General features: G+C 56.8%; 1 protein-coding gene across 1 annotated transcript; it reads left to right on the forward strand.

Moving 5' to 3' along the window:
* The first annotated feature begins 464 nt into the window (after positions 1-464).
* On the forward strand, positions 465-11,822 carry WNT3 (Wnt family member 3). The gene is made up of 5 exons (XM_042965461.1): positions 465-574; positions 2,753-2,994; positions 6,597-6,862; positions 7,573-8,060; positions 11,736-11,822. Exons 1-4 carry the CDS (start codon positions 465-467, stop codon positions 8,050-8,052), a joined length of 1,098 nt encoding a protein of 365 aa, XP_042821395.1. The 3' UTR covers positions 8,053-8,060; positions 11,736-11,822.
* Positions 11,823-16,094: the final 4,272 nt, after the last annotated feature.

Consider the following 16,094-nt stretch of genomic DNA (forward strand, 5'->3'; position numbering starts at 1 on the left):
GGTCCCGGGTGCCAGAAGTGACTGTGGGACAGACCGGCCGTGAGAAGAGTGTGTGCCGTGGGGGCAGGAGGCCGAGCTGACAGCAAGCGCGGCCACCGCAGGGGCGGTCCACACCTCCAGACACAGGCGTGGACGGGGGCCCGTGGTGGGGACCCCGGGGAGACTGGCCCTGGCCAAAGGGGAAGGACGCTGAGGCTGGGAAGTGGGCCCAGGTCTTCCCGTGCCACACTGGGACAGGCGTGGGGAGGGGGCAAGGACTTAGCAACACACCCTTGGAGAGAGGTTTTCATGGCACCACACTCAGGACCAAACCCAGGTGGGGTGGCAGGTTCCCCACGGGGCTCAGCTCTTGTCTCCGACTGGCCTCCTCATATGGGGCTTCGGGTCCTAAATGTCCAAGGAGGGAGTGGGAAAGGCCTGGGCTTCTTCCCAGGGGAGCCTCGCTCCCGTGCCGTCCTCTCAGGATGGCGCCGTGCTATCTACCCCCAGCCCCGGGCTCGGGTTCCCACTCCAGTGAGGGCAGTGCTGTCCGGGCGGCTGGCGGGGCTGGGCTGGAGGTCCTGGCTAAAAGCGGGTGGGGAGGCAGCCCGAACTGGGAGGGAGGCTCAACGCTGACACTTGGCCGTCCTGCAGACTTGGACAGGTTACTTGGCTTCCGGGCCTCAGTTTTCCTCATCTAGGAAATGGGACAATAACGATGATAATGAAGTTCCTATCTCACAGACTTGCTATGAGGATTACGTAAGGTAAGAGACACGAGCGCTTAGAACTGGCCCAGCATATAATCAGTGACGGATATTTGAATATCACGGTTATCATGATAACCTGTTTATAACTGGAAGCGGGGCAGGGGCAGAACAGGGCTCCATTGGGTGCCGGGTGCCATGTGCCCATCCGGGGGCTCTGGGCTGACCCGCTCTATCTCACTCGGGTGTGGGACCGGTGGTGTGGCTCAGGCCACAGATGGGCCAGTCCTGCCTCCTTCAGGACCCAAGCAGGCATAGCCAAGAAGACAGGTGGCACAGTGGTTTGCCCCACAGGCTCTGGAGCCAGATGTCTTGGGGTCCGATGAGCAACTTCTTAGCAGCTCTGCCGGCTGGGCTGGTTACTCAGTACACCAGTCTACACCATCTGGAAACAGGGCTGCTGTAATGCCCCCTTCTGTGTCACATAGCTGCTCTGAGGATTCAGTGAAGCAAACCCAAGGGGAAGACTCAGCTCGGGGAGCATGCCCTGCTCTGTCGCAGACCTGGCACCAAAAAGCCTTGAGCAAGCCGACATCCTTCCTAAACCTCCGCTTCTTCGTCGCCACCCTGGAGAACTGATCAGAAGTGAAGCACGTAGTAAGAGCTGATGAATGGCAGACATTTGGTTCAGCCCTGTGTCTAGTCCAGGAAGCTTTTGCATGTTTTTTTTGTTTGTTTGTTTTTTGTTTTTTTTTCTGATCTGAATCTGGGGTCTTCTGGACCCTCTTCCCAAGGTTTCTGTCATCACTTTGTGTGGGAGACTTGACCAAGGTCACTGCCAGACTGGAGCCTTGCTAGGGTCGGTGCTGGATGTAAGGGGCCCCCATGCAACCCTTCTTCCAGCTCACACTGTCCTGACCACCGGGCTGATTGCGACTGGCCTTGAGGTCCACTGAGACCCACAGATCATTTTCTCAGTCTTTCCCACAAAATGTCATCCCTGCTCTCCCTGTGCTGGGGGAGAGAGTGGACGAGCAGCACCTTGATTTTTCTAGTTTTTTTAAACTCTTGTTCCTCCTTCCCTGGCTCCCCCCAAGACCTTTCCTTCTGTTGACTCCTAATAAAATCTGAGGGTCTGACCGGATATGGCTTGAGAAATGAAGGTTAAAAGGTGAGGTGACTTGAGTAAGGTCGTGAGTGTATGCTCTGACATCTTCTCCCTCCTGACACTGAGCTAAACTTGTCGTGCAACAAAGCCAAGTTCCAATCGCTGGTGAGAGGGAAGATGGCACTCTAGAAACTTCTAGGAAGCTGCCAAGATGGTCCTGGAGGCCCTGGTGGACAAAGGACAGAGGACCTAGTAGAAGCCATCAGTTCCCTGGGGAGACACTGGGATGCTTTGGGCTGGGCAGGCAGTATCCTGGGGAGGGGCACTGCCATGGGCAGTGTGTGTGTGTGTGTGTGTGTGTGTGTGTGTGCAAACCTCAGACACACATGCATGTACAAGTTCCCCACTGGGACTGGGGCTTCTCTGCTTTAGCTGAGTTGGGACTGGGGTCAGGCCAGCTCCTGCCAGCTTCCTTGACTTGGGTTTGGGTTATTTCCCATGGGTCATTGGAGTCTCTATGTGGCTTTAGAAACTTAGACTCCCTAGAAGCTTGTCCAGCCCAACTGCTTCAATGCCCGTCAGGGCAACTGGCCCAGAGCCTAGGAGGGACTTAACCTGGGCTCTCAATAGGATCTTTCCAGTCCAGGGTTCTTTTCATGGTATTGCATTGCCCCCAAGGGCCCCCACGAGAGGTTCCTACTGGTCACTGTGCTCACGTCAGATATGCCTACATCAGAGGGCTGACTTGGCCTGGGTCAGAGCTCTGCCCTTCAAGGGATGGTGTATTCTTGAGGTCAAGACAGCGCATTCAGGTACTACGTTTCTCAAGGCCATGGGTTCGGGCTGACGGGCCCTCCATCGCTCCACCTGCCCCAGAGGGCTCACGAGGAAGACGCAATGCCCATGACGTTCCGTGTGCCCTGTGCCGGCAATGCCACTGCCCTCTGTCTGCCTGCAGGTCCCTGGCCCTGGGCCAGCAGTACACCTCGCTGGGCTCGCAGCCCCTGCTCTGCGGCTCCATCCCAGGCCTGGTCCCCAAGCAGCTGCGCTTCTGCCGCAATTACATCGAGATCATGCCCAGCGTGGCCGAGGGCGTGAAGCTGGGCATCCAGGAGTGCCAGCACCAGTTCCGGGGCCGCCGCTGGAACTGCACCACCATAGACGACAGCCTGGCCATCTTCGGGCCCGTCCTAGACAAAGGTACTGTCTCTGGGCTGAGTAGGAGGTGGGTGAGGGGCTAGATTGGGGGAGGGCATGAGGACACGTGAGCCTTCCACCTCAGCAGGCCTCAGTTCCCAGCCCAGGGTCCCCAGGAGAGGGCCATAAAGCCGGTCACGGCCCACAGCCTCCACAGGAGTGGGCGGGCTCCCTCTCTGGACGGATCCAGTTGGGTCACCTTGGCTGCCTCACCTTCCCAGGTGCCACTGGAGGTTGAGCAGCCTGGAGATGCTCTGTATCCTGAGATCCTAGGGCAGGAGAGGTGGCCATGGCCTTCCTCCCCGCTCCCGGCTGCACAGTGGAGGGGGCAGGCCTTGATGCGGACAGTTGCGACATTTTCCCAACACTGTGTTAAGTGCTATGCAAATCTAGCTTTTGGGTGGGATGAGGGCATCACCACCTCTAGGTCCCTCCCTTCTAGAAAATTCTGGAGTTGAGGAAACTGCCTGGAGCTGGTGGCATTGCATTGCCCCCAAGGTTTCAGGGAGAAGATCCCGCTGGTCGCCATGTGCCCTGCAAGCTGGACGTGCCCAAGGACTGTGGAGGGGCTACTGGGCGTGCTGGTGTCCCAGTAACTTTCCAGCCCTCCTGCCACCCAGGAGTCTAACCCGCTGTACCTGAAATGAATGGGGTTCACCCAACTTGACTTCAAACATGACCAAAAGAGAGCGAGCGGTAGAGGGGCAACTGCTCCCAAGAAGGGGACTTTGGGGCTGTGAGTTCTGGGCTGAAGATGGGCAACTCTGAGGAAGTGCAGTGTCCAGGAATGTAGTGACCCCAGCTGGCCTCCAAGGAGCCACCGCTTCCCCCCCCCCCCGCCCCCGCAGCAACTTGAACCCTCTGGACCACCACCAGGGCTTTGCCACCCAAATTGGTGAGCCTGGCCCTCCCTCCTTCTACAAAACTGTATTCATAGCCAGAAGGAAAAGGGATCTGAGAGCCAGGTGGATCTGACAGGGAGTGGGTGGCAAGTGGGGGGACGGGCCCCTACATTGAGTGTGTCGTGCCCCCTTTACCTGTGTCTCAAGTGTGCTGAGTCGGTCTGACCTACAGGCCATTGTCAAGGGACAGAAGGGCAATTAGGGAATCAATGGATGATGGTTCTGTTTACGCTTCTGTTACCAAAGCTAATTACTCCTTGTTTACATAAAAGGTTTGGCCTCTAATTGGGGCCAAGTGGCGGCGGTTTGCATTTCAAACCTGATCTTGCCGGTGTGTCGGTCTCACCGCCTTCCGGTGCCCCACCTCGGGCCAGGGAGCGCTTAATCAAACAGCCTGGCGTCTAGACGCGCTCCCCAAAAGCAAGACTCGCCTTCTGGTTGCTTTGACCCTCTTGGGACATTTGGCAATGAAAATCGGGCCCTTTGAGCTTATTCCCCATTCACGTCCGTGTTTAACGTTTTAAATCGCCGTTGTGGGTTCCGGTACCGGCCCCTTCATCATCCTAAATTGCAAGAGGGCAGTTTTGTGTTGGGCCGGGGCTGGGAGCTGGGTAACTTGCCCGAAACTCTAGGAATTTGATGAAGCCGAGGAGGGTCTGGGAAAAGGGCCCACGCACGCGCTGGCGCCCAGAGCCCGGGCCGTGAACCGGGTTCGAACCCTGCCCTGGGCTCCACGCTGGCACGCGGCCCTTGGCCAGCCCCCAAGCCGTGTGGGCCGCCAAGAGTTAATTTCTACCACCTTCCCGCTTGGAGAGCCAGGGTGGCAGGGCCCGGTCCCCGGGGCGTGCCTCTTCCGCGGAGGCCGAGGCCCACTCCCCACGGTTGGCCGGCCCGGGGACTCGCACCGCGCGCCCGTGGGGCGGGGGCCGCGGGGGTCGGCGGCCGGAAGGCGACGGGGCCGCGACGGCGGGGCGCGGGCGAGCCGGGGATCGCGTTCCGCGGGCGGGGCGGCGCGGGCGGCCCGGAGGGGCTTAGGCGGCTTGAAAGGGGCCCGAGCGCCGCCCCCCACCGCGCGGCCCGGCCCCGCGCCCGCTGCGGCCGCCGCGCCATTCACACGCCCTCTGGCCATTCGGCGCGGCGCGGGGGCGGGGGGCGCCGCTTCAATGGGGATTTCGCGGGCCGGCGCCGGGGCCGGGGGCGCGGCCCGGCCGCGGGAGCCGCCCGTTGCTACGCGGTGGCGGCCGGCCCGGCGGCCCGGGCCCGGCGGCCGCATTATGCGGGTAATGCGGTGTGACACCGCGCGAACAAAGGCGGATTGAGCGGCCCAGCGGGCCCCGCCGGACGGGGACCGGCACAGCGGGGCTGTCAGCGCCGCTCCCAGGCTAATCCCCGCCCCGCCCCCGCCGCCCCCGCGTCCCCGGGGCTGGGAACCGAGCGCGGCCCGGGGCCCGGGCGCCGCCGCCGCCGCCGCCGCGAGAGGCCGCGGGCCCGGCCGGAAGCGAGGCGCTGGGTCCTCGGCGCCGCCGTCCCCGGGCCGCTCGGGCGGGGGAGGGCGGGGGCTGGAACGGGGGGCGCGGAGAGCGGGGCGGTGGGGCTCGGGCCCCCGGCCTTGGTGGCTCGCGGCCGCGGTCCGCCTGGGCTGCGCGGGCTCGCTGCGCCGGCGGGCGGTCCGTGGAAGCGGGACGGGCGGCTCCTCTGCAGGTGGCCCATGAGGCCACCAGGCTCCCCGCTTGTGTGCGAGGGGTGGGGGGCGGGCGCGATCTCCCTCCGCACTCAGGACGCGAGCCTGGCTCCTAAGCCCGCCCGCGTGGCCTTGGGCAGGTCACCTCCGGTTCTGGGTGCCAAGCCCGCAGGGAGCGAGATAGTTGGACTGTCGTCTCCCAGGCCTTCGCCCCGTGGTCGTCAATGTCTGCATCTGTAAAACAGGCCTATGTTAAGACTTTCTGCCTCGTGGTTAAGAGGATTAAATGAGCTAACGCCCACGAAGGGCAGAATCTGGTGCATACTGAGAGCTCAAAGGTGGTTATCAGGATAAGGAGGCTAGGGGGACACCCCTAAGAATTTCTCCGTTCCCTTCACGGGACCCTGGGGCGGAACCAAGGGAACTGCCTTGTTTTCTGATCCTCCTGGTGGTGGCGGGCAGAGGGCTCGGGATGCAGGTCACTGCCGTCCTGGTCAGGAAGTCTGGTGACAGAGGGAACTTATACCCGTTTTACAGAGAGGGTAACTGAGGCTCAGAAAAGGAAAGGGTCTGCCCAAGGGCATCCTGACTACGTTTGGGTGGTAGGTTCCCAGGCTGCCCGCCCGCAGACCTCAGGCTCTCTCAGGAGTGGGGGGGGGGGGGGGGGGGTGGTGCTCAGGCGTGTGGTGTGGTCTCTGGAATTTGGGCAGATGGAAGGCAGGGGGCCTGGGGCTAGGCCAGAGCAGGACTACTTTATCTCTTCAGCAACCTGCCAGAGCTATAGTTCCCACTGCTGTTTTTACCCTGTAGCAGGCGTTGAGGCCCCGAGTTGATCAGTTACTGCCCTGGGCCTCAGTTTGCTCATCTGTAAAGTGGGGGTACCTCAGAGACTGGGCCAAAGGGGGTCGGAAGGGCACCTAGGTTCCTCCCTCTGTCCTCGGGGCCTTCTTCCCGACTGGGGAGGTCGAGGCAGAGAGGCTGCCCCCCCCCGGGACCCGGCCTGAGCAATGCCCTCCCCGCAGCCACCCGCGAGTCGGCCTTCGTGCACGCCATCGCCTCTGCCGGCGTGGCCTTCGCCGTCACGCGCTCCTGTGCCGAGGGCACCTCCACCATCTGCGGCTGCGACTCGCATCACAAGGGGCCGCCAGGCGAGGGCTGGAAGTGGGGCGGCTGCAGCGAGGACGCCGACTTCGGGGTGCTCGTGTCCCGGGAGTTCGCGGACGCGCGCGAGAACAGGCCGGACGCGCGCTCGGCCATGAACAAGCACAACAACGAGGCGGGCCGCACGGTGAGCTGCGGCCGCCCTCGCCCCGACCCTGCCCGGTACCCCTTTTCGGACCCTGTGCCTGCCCCTCCCGGCTGGCCCCACCCCTGCCCCACCCTACCCTTCTGGTGGTTCTTGTACATGCGGGCTCCCTGCTCTCCTCTTTCCCCCTGGTGGAGCCTGTCACCTCCCCCCCCACCACGCCCCACAATCACCCCTTCTGTTCACCCTCCGTTCTCCTTGGGCTGTTCCCCTGCGCGCGCGCCCGCCCACCTTCCTCAGGGGTGCGTCAACTCGGGAGTGTGGCGGCCCCGTGGCGCAGGTACCCGCCAGCCCATCCAGTGCACGTGGGCAGCCTGTGCAGGGCTGTGAAGACCGGTGGGCTTGGCTTTGAGTTCAACCTCCACCCCTTCCTCTGGTGGTTTGACCTAGGGCGAGTCACTTACGCTCCCAGCCTCGGTTTCCCCATCTGTTAAACGGGGATCGCAATCCCTATTTCCTGCAGCTTTGAAAAATGGCTGCGATTTCTGCCAATGCTTGGGCTGTGAAGGGGAGGGAGACGATGGTCATCGTTTTTAGGTCCGCACCTCGGTCCCCAATCCGTTGTCTTCCCGGCACCCAGTAGGCACGGAGAAGGCTCCAGGGATGGGGGTGGGCGGGGGCAGAGTGGGAGGGCCTAGGTGTACTCTCAGGTGGGGTCCTTCCGGGGGCCAGCTGCCACTCCTCTTCCCCAGACCATCCTGGACCACATGCACCTCAAGTGCAAGTGCCACGGGCTGTCAGGCAGCTGCGAGGTCAAGACCTGCTGGTGGGCCCAGCCCGACTTCCGCGCCATTGGCGACTTCCTCAAGGACAAGTACGACAGCGCCTCCGAGATGGTGGTGGAGAAGCACCGCGAATCCCGCGGCTGGGTGGAGACCCTCCGCGCCAAGTACGCGCTCTTCAAGCCGCCCACCGAGAGGGACCTGGTCTACTACGAGAACTCCCCCAACTTCTGCGAGCCCAACCCCGAGACGGGCTCCTTTGGCACCAGGGACCGGACTTGCAATGTCACCTCCCATGGCATCGATGGCTGCGACCTGCTCTGCTGTGGCCGCGGCCACAACACGAGGACGGAGAAGCGGAAGGAGAAATGTCACTGCATCTTCCACTGGTGCTGCTACGTGAGCTGTCAGGAGTGCATCCGCATCTACGATGTACACACCTGCAAGTAGGGAGCCAGGTAGGGTGGCGGGGTGGGGAGGGGGGGAGGGAGGGCAGGGGGCAGGGAACTGGATTTGCCCATCGCCTCTTCTCCAGCAGCCTGCTTCTATTCCTGAGTCACCCAAGGCACACAAGCTTCCAGGGACAAATTAGGAAGCCGGGATTTCCCAAGCTTCAGTGGCAATGATCCTTGGACCGCTTTCCTGCGCGGATTGCCCAAAGCACAGATAACAGCGAGAGTGTGCACACAAGGCGGCAAGCAATTGATTAACATTTGTATACAAGTTAGTCACTTATGAGCCAGGTCAGACTTTTGCGTGGCCACTGGCTGTCATTGCTGAGCATCTGTGGCGCCAGAGGAGGGACACTGGGGTTGGAAGCCAGGACACCTGACTTCTGGTCCCAGTGTTGCCCTGTTCCAGGAACTCCCTAATTTCCTGTTCTTCCGCTTTCGTGGGTCTCCGTTTCCTTACTGTAAAACAAGGGGGTTAAAATACTTGAAATAGCAGGCCAAAGATCCTCTTTTACCCCCGGGGCAGAGTCATTTTTGCATCCACCTTGAACGGAGAGGGCAAGTTTTTGCACAAGCATAAATCCTACCGACCTGGAGGAGGTGGGTGGGGGGAAGCGGTGTATGTAAGCCCATATCCTGACAGATCTAAAGCTTGGGTGGGGCGGGGGCACTCTGAGCGAGTTTATGGAAGGGGATGGGGAGGAGGAGGGATTCAAGTTCAGAGTGATGGTGGTGAGTAATCAAGGGATCAAAGGCTGGTGGATTATGTTCCCAAGCTTCCCAGAGGTGGCCTGCGTGGGAGACACGCAGGTGCCAGGCCCCTGTGTCCATAGGTCCCCAGCATAGTTCAGGACCGATGGAGGGTGGTCCTAGAGTCTTGGAGGTGGAAGGGCTGAGGCCACTATGCCCCTTCTCCCTCTTCTCTGCCCTGAGAGGGAGCCTAGTCTATAGAGTCATGAGCCCTGGTCCAGCTGCCACCGCTTGCCGGCCGGGGGGACCAAGACAAGAGCGTTTTTACAGAGCTGCCTCCTTATCTGCCATCCTCCCCGGAGGTGCTGTGGGGGACCAATGAAAGGACACTGGGGACAGTGCTTGGTTCACTGCAAAGAACTTGCCTGCCTGGATCATCCCCTCACCCCCCTCCGGGGGGCAGGGCAGGAAAGAGCACCCCACCAGGTGATGCAATTCCCCAGAGGGCACTTCCGAGCTGGTGGCACGTCTAGGCTGTGTGGGCCTGGGGGCGGGGCCGGGCCTCCCTGAGGCTTGGGGGAACCCAGGTCATGGTCATGGGGAGAGCTCTGGGTGAAGGGGACTCACTCACCCCATCTGCGAGGCCCCTCCGTGTAGCTCAGGTTACGACCTGGCCGGGATGGAGCCCGGAAAGGCAGCGGGAGGCACTTGGAACTTGGTGGTACTTTCTTGGTGTCTGAGTAAGTGCAGTGTGGCCAGTGGAAAGAGGACAGAGGTGGCTCCAGCTCCATCACGTACCAGCCGTGGAACCCCAAAGCCCAGTGTCCCCATCTGTACAGTGATGGTTGGAGCCTAACATAAGTGTCATGAGGCTCAAATGAGCCACCAGGGGTGTATGTTTGTCTGAATCTCCTACTAACAGAGAGGGACAGAGGCCATCAGAGAGCCGTGACATGAGGGTGTCTTCATGCGGTGAGATGGTGTCATCACCTGGCCAAGTTTCATTTCTTGTTTCTCACGATAGAAGAGTTAGCGACCATGAAAGAGCTCACAGGCCCATTGTAGCATGGCCACTATCGCCAGAGGCAACATGGTGTCCCCACCATCAAGCAGGACGTGGCGCTGGCCATTCTGAGAGGGAGCTTTGGGGAAGTCAGAATTTCAGAACACTCACACTGGACATCTGTCTGGCTTACCCATTGCCGGGGTCGGAACACTGAGCCCAGGTCTCTGCCTCCAGGAAGCTTTGTGTGTGGCAACTGCGGAGGCCATAGCAGCAGCAGCCCAGGTCCCATCAGTGGCTCTAGGGGGCTCTAGGGGGTCGTTGGTTCAGACCTGCAGCTGCGTCCCAGCACGTCCCCTCCTCCAGGTGGGCAGCCAAGAAGAGCCATCTGCCAAGCAGAGAAGGAGGTGTCTTGACCCTCAGGCTCCAGAAAATCCCCTGCCTTCCGCCCCTGGGGTTAGTACTGACCCTAAGAGGTATCAGTACATCTTCGGCCCTCTTTTCTCCCATTTCTGAAGTAGGATGGTGTTTTCTCCAGCCTTATAAAAGTGCTACGTAGACACGTTTTCAAGATGCCACATCTAGGTAGATCGGGTCCCCAGGCCCCTCCTCTCCGGTCACTCTGGAGCCCTTGCTCTGGGACGAGTGGAGGACTCTCTCCCAATGTGGTGCCCTTTGAACAAATACTCTACTTGTTGAGTGATTTGGGACGAGCTGTTGAGCTTCTCTGTGCCCTGGCTCCCTCATTTGTGAACCGGGGACAAGAGCCAGTCCCTCACAGGGTCGTTGTACGGCTGTATACACAGGGCCTGGCACATGGTCCGAGGAGGTGGCAAAGATTCCCAGGCTAAGCAGAGCCGACCTCCGAGAGCGACTTCCCCCAAGCCTGCTGCTTGATCAGAAGCCACAGGCCCAAGATTGGCCGAGACCTGGTTATCTCGCCCGTCTTTTCATCCACACTGACGCCATGGGCAAGATGGGAACTTTCAAGACAGGCCGGCACGGACATGTGCCCTCCACCCACTGGGTGGGGAGCGAGCCCCAGTCAAATGGCTTTCTACCACAGGAAGGCCAGAGATTCCCGGGCCCCCCTGGGTGGGGAAAACATCTTCTCCATTGCTTGTAGCTTGTGGGTCTCATGCTTTACCACTCATTTCCTCCCTTGGCAAGTACTGGGTTTATTCCTTGTTATTCAGATGTTGTGAGCCCAGTAAGCTGGACAGGTCTCTGGACAAGAGTCAGGTGGCCTGGCTGGCCCCAAGTGCTGGATCCGTCACTAACTTGCTGCAAAACCTTGGACACGTCCCTTTAATCTGGCTGAGCCTCGGTTTCTGCCCCTGGAAAATAATCTTCCCTTGGTCTTGTCAGCTCCCTGAGGAGTGGAGGGTTGATCGGGGACGCCCACGAAAGTGCTTTGGGGCTCAAATCCTTTATGAGATGGAAGTACACAAATGAGTAAGATGTGCACTTTGCTGTTCTCCTGAGAAGGAATTATTCACAGTTAATTAAATAGACGTGCTCCTGTGTGGACGGCTCATCATCAAACTATCGGTGCGACAGGGAAGCACAGGGCACGGGTCCACTCTCGGTGGGAGTGGGGCGGGGGGGGCTAGACTGGCAGGGTTCCCCCGGTGTCTACACAGGGCAGATTCTTGCAAGAGGACAGCTGCCCACGCCCGGGCTCCCTGCTGCCTGAGCTCCCAGCTAGAAGGTGGGGCAGGTAGGATTTGGATCCACATCGGTGGTGGCTAAAGCCCTACCGTTCCTGTTTAAATCTCGCACCCTTCCTCAGCGGCAGGCCCCAAAAGCAGAGGAGGGCAGGGGGTATGGAAAAGCCACTTAAGTGCCCCCGTTAGCCCCCGGGCACACGAGAAGTGTCGAGAAGCGTCGAGATCGCCTGTCATCAGCCTCGGATCTCAGCCCCCCAACGGGTGGTTTCTCTGAGAAAGGCATTGCGTCTCTTAATTCTTCCTCTTTGTTTTCCAAAGGGCAGTGGGAACGGGTGAAGTGTGTGGCTGGGCAGATTCACCGAAGTCCCATGGGAAGCAGGACCTGGAGCCGGGCTCAGCCCTCAGCACCAGACAGCAAGGAACCCGGACTGTTGCCAGACGCCCGTGCGGTAAATTACCTGGACCCGAGCCGCCCGCTGACGGGGAGGCCCCCCCTCACACTCTCTCTTAAGTCTCTCACCCTGCTCTGGATGGTGTGTGGTTTTTAAAGAAGGGGCTTTCTCTTTAGTTCTCTAGGGTCTGATAGGAACGGACCCCAGGCTTCTCTTTGCACATGTTAAAGAAAATAAAAAATGGAAAAAAAAAAAAAATTCTACTCCGACAGAACAGGCTGGGCTACCGTGAGCTCTCTGCCCGGTGGTGAAGACTTCAGCACGGGCAAGATTCTGTTTCCAGACCGCTCCTTCTGGTGATGCGCCAAGACGCCCGTGAGGTGGGAGTTATGAAGTAGGACAGACCCCTGCAGTCTCCTTTTCTCCGTCTCCTCCTGTGCAAATCTGATGTCCTTCCACATTCTGACAAAAGCCATAGGTTTAGCTAGGATAAAGTGGTAGGGAGGCCCAAGGCGATTGTGGGAGTAGGATTTTGAGTTTTGAAGAACCAGGAGCGCTGGGTGGCCTGGTAAGCTGCTTGAAAAGCAGCTGTGTGTTCTGTCTCGTTTTCTCTGTAACCCGGTTCTGCACAAGAGGCTCTTAGGACCTGCAGTCAGAGCCGCTCCCCCTCTTGTTGCCCATTCTGCGGCTTCCACCAGTCACGCGGCACGGTGGGGTTGTTTTGCTTGTTTTGTTTCTGTTGGTTTTCAGAGGATGATGTAAATAGGTTATGTTTCAAGGGGGCCGGCCTTCTGCAGCTCCAGTAGCTTCCTAAAGCAACAAGTGGTACCTTTAGACGGGGCCGTTCAATCCCTCCCAGCCCGGCTCACCGGCAGATTCTCCACAAAAACAAGCCCAGGTAGAGTGGCTGGGAGTCTAGGCCACCTTGGTAGAAGTTAGACAAAGGGTCAGGGAGTGGCGATCTGGTCCCGAAGTTCCAATTTGGTGACTCGTAGGTGGGGGGGGGCTGGGGGGGGGTTAAAAGTTGCTCCTTCGTCTCCTCTCTGAAGCAGACACGTCTTCTGGCCTCCTTTTCTCTCTTTGGCCTGTGTGGGTAAACAGAAGCGCCGAGTTCTTTAACACGCACCCTCCGGCCTCGCCTGCACGCGGACACCGCACCCATCCGTGCAGTTACCAAGGATCAGGGTTGGGTGTCCGAAGCGGGGCAAGCGGTTACTCGGTCCCTCGGGTAAAGCCTCTCACGGCCGAGTTCCCCTTGCTCTATGCTGGTCCTCTGGCGCGTCCTGAAGGAGGCTAGCAGAATGGAGGCAGGCGGATCGGACAGTATGAATCGATGCAGCTGTGTCTTAAGGAGAATCGGGAAGAATAGTCCAGAACAAAGTCGTTTCTTCCTTTTCTCCCTTCTCTCTCTGGTCTGCCTCACGCTGACCTAAGGTTCCGGGGTCTTCCCGCTTGCCCAGGCAGGCTTGCCGCCACCATCTAGAAGCCATGCCCGCCCTCTTGAATCCGCTGGCAACGAGCCCTGATAAAGATCCACACCCCATCCCCTCTCCAGAGAGTCTGAAATGCCCCTCCCCACCTCACCTTAGACTGAAGTTTTAAATCATGTCAACCAGATGATGCTTGCTTTATGTGAGAATTATTTCAGCAGAATGGATACAAATTTTCAAAAACAGTCTTTTCATATCTATGTATTCTATATTAAAAGTGATAAAGTCATGTTTCTGGGGCGTATTCAAGTAGCTGACAAGTAATTATTTAATAATAGTACATTGAGTGCATTGTAATTATTCTTGCCGTAGTCAGGTAATAGTATCCAACAGAAATTTCCTACCAACCTGCTGTATCCAAAGTTTTGTAAAAAGTTGTAGAAGTTGTTGATCTTTTTGATTTTATATTCAAAAAGTCTCTTTTTATAAATATTATTTATTATACAATGTATATACCTTTGAGTTAACTAAGATTATATATTATATAAATATATATATATTTGGAGAAAATATATTTCATCATGCAGTTTTTTTCTGTTAAGTCATTAAAGAGAAGGTAAACAAACTTAAAACGGATACATTGTACCGTGTGTGGAGTTTCCAGATTAATGCTCAGGAGGTCGAGAGTATCCGATTCTGGATGTGCTGGCCTCCACCTGCACCCTTAAGTTAGTGCCCCATATCAAAGCCATTCCCTCTGCTCTCTAAGCGGGATCATCGGAGACATCAGGGACAGTAGGTCTGATCCACTGCAGGGCTTTCTTACAGGCTTACTTTGCTCTAAGTCAACATCCAACAGATAATTCCCAGTTTTGCAAGTAAGCAGTTGGGCGCTAATGCTTTTCATAGACTCAGGCACCTCCACTGCACAAATTAATGTCACAGACACTCAGAGATGTGGCTCGAGGCCAGCAGACCACGGGGTTGGTTAATCCTTTCCTCACCCATGTTTTCAACTCCATTTATTGGGAAAATAGGATTTGCTCTATTGAAAATGAAACTTGACTGGAAATGGCTCCCCCCGCTGCTAGCTAATCTACAGAAGGGGTAGGTGGGTCAGGAAGATGAAGTGGTGTGCCCTAGCCTCTGGGTGGCCTGGAACAGGTGTCATTTGCAGCTTGCGATGGGGCAGAAAGGACTCCCCAGTGGGCACGCTCTGAGAAGGGCATTCTCTCCTCAAAACGCTGCTTCAAAAGGACTCACCTGAGACTCCCAAGCAATGCTTTCTCAACAGTGAGAGGCTATAACTCGGTTTTATGACAACAGACGATCCTTTGGTCTTCAGACCTACCCATAAAATGTCACCTTCGGTTTATGCAGCACAGCTAAAACGCTTTTGCTTTTTCTTTCTCCTGATTTACCTTTATTAGAAGCAAATCTTACTCATCTCACTGCATAGAAAAACATAAAAATAAAGCGGTCTGCCCTGTGTGGTGGCGATGGGCTGTCTCGTGCTACAATTCAGACCTCTAACCTTCGATTAGGAATGGCTACTGCAAGTTCATGAATTTTACTGTGCCCGTTACGTGTCTTTATTTAGTCCCTGAAAAGCTTAAACCACAAAAATGGTGGTATCGGCGGCACAAGAAATCGGACGTGCAAAGTATATGGAAATCTCTGTATCTTACAGCCCTGCTCATCTTGTACTTTAACTTTGACAGAAAGCCAATACTCATCTACCCCAGCATTCTGGGTAGTTGTTTTTTTTTTTTTTTAACCTAGAAGATTGCCAAATATTTAAATGGTCCCGATTCATACTTACCAAGGCCATTTGTAATCCTTTCTATGATTAATCATATACTATGATTAAAGAGAACACAGTTTATTGCAGTGCTTGAACGTTCAGTTTCCCCATAAGTATAAATACTAATAAACATCTAAAAACAAGAGGAAGTTTTAAAAAAATAAAGATCCAAGGGGCGCCTGGGTGGCTCAGTCGGCTAAGTGTCCGACTCTTGATTTCGGCTCAGGTCATGATCTCACAGCTCTGTGAGACAGTGCAGAGCCTGCTTGGGGTTCTCTCTCGCGCCCTCTCTTTCTGCCCCTCCCCCCACTCGTGCGCTCTCTCTCTCAAAATAAATAAACTTTAAAAAAAAATCTTTGGGCCACCTGGGTGGCTCAGTCAGCTGAGTGTCTGACTTCAGCTCAGATCATGATCTCACGGCTTGTGGGTTTAAGCCCCATGTTGGGCTCTGTGCTGACAGCTCAGAGCCTGGAGCCTGCTTTAGATTTTGTGTCTCCATTTCTCTCTCTCTCTGCCCCTCCCCTGCTTGCGCGCTCTCTCTCTCAAAAATAAATATTAAAAAAAATTTTAACCTTTAAAAAAAAAAAAAGATCTGAAAGAGACCATATAATGAGATTCCTTTCAAAGCAGTATTTTACGAAAAAAGGGAAGAAAATGTGTGCATTCAAGGCTGAGGGGAAGAAGAACAAATAAAGGCAAAGGAAAGGCAGAGAAAAGCAGGGGAGAGATGGTGGTGAGGCTATTCTAGGTGCATCCAGTGATGGTATCCAATGGTCCAGTGGTAGATCCAGGCCACCCTGGGTATGTGGACGGACACGTAAGCTGTAGGTGATCCACGTACACACAGGTGAAGTTAATGCAGCAAAATTTATGGTTACTCCGCTGTCATCATTTCTCTTAGCTTAACAGAGAACTTTCTAGGAGGCAAAGAGTTACCTTACCATTAATCTTAAACTCCCCAAATAGTGGGACAAAGTCAGTTGTGTGGAGAGACCGTATGCTGGGAAAATTTCAAACATGAGTCCTCCTTGCAAATTCTGTCTTCACGGCT

The sequence above is a fragment of the Panthera tigris genome, chromosome E1, assembly GCF_018350195.1.
Source record: "Panthera tigris isolate Pti1 chromosome E1, P.tigris_Pti1_mat1.1, whole genome shotgun sequence".
NCBI lineage: Eukaryota > Metazoa > Chordata > Mammalia > Carnivora > Felidae > Panthera > Panthera tigris.

What these genes read in the sequence shown, in the direction of transcription:
- WNT3 (XM_042965461.1), top strand. Translation starts at nt 465, where the DNA reads ATGGCGCCGTGCTATCTACCCCCAGCCCCGGGCTCGGGTTCCCACTCC. An exon ending in CGGGCCCGTCCTAGACAAAG is followed by an intron (nt 2,995 to 6,596) that starts GTACTGTCTCTG and finishes CCCTCCCCGCAG; the next exon opens with CCACCCGCGAGTCGGCCTTC. An exon ending in ACAACGAGGCGGGCCGCACG is followed by an intron (nt 6,863 to 7,572) that starts GTGAGCTGCGGC and finishes CCTCTTCCCCAG; the next exon opens with ACCATCCTGGACCACATGCA.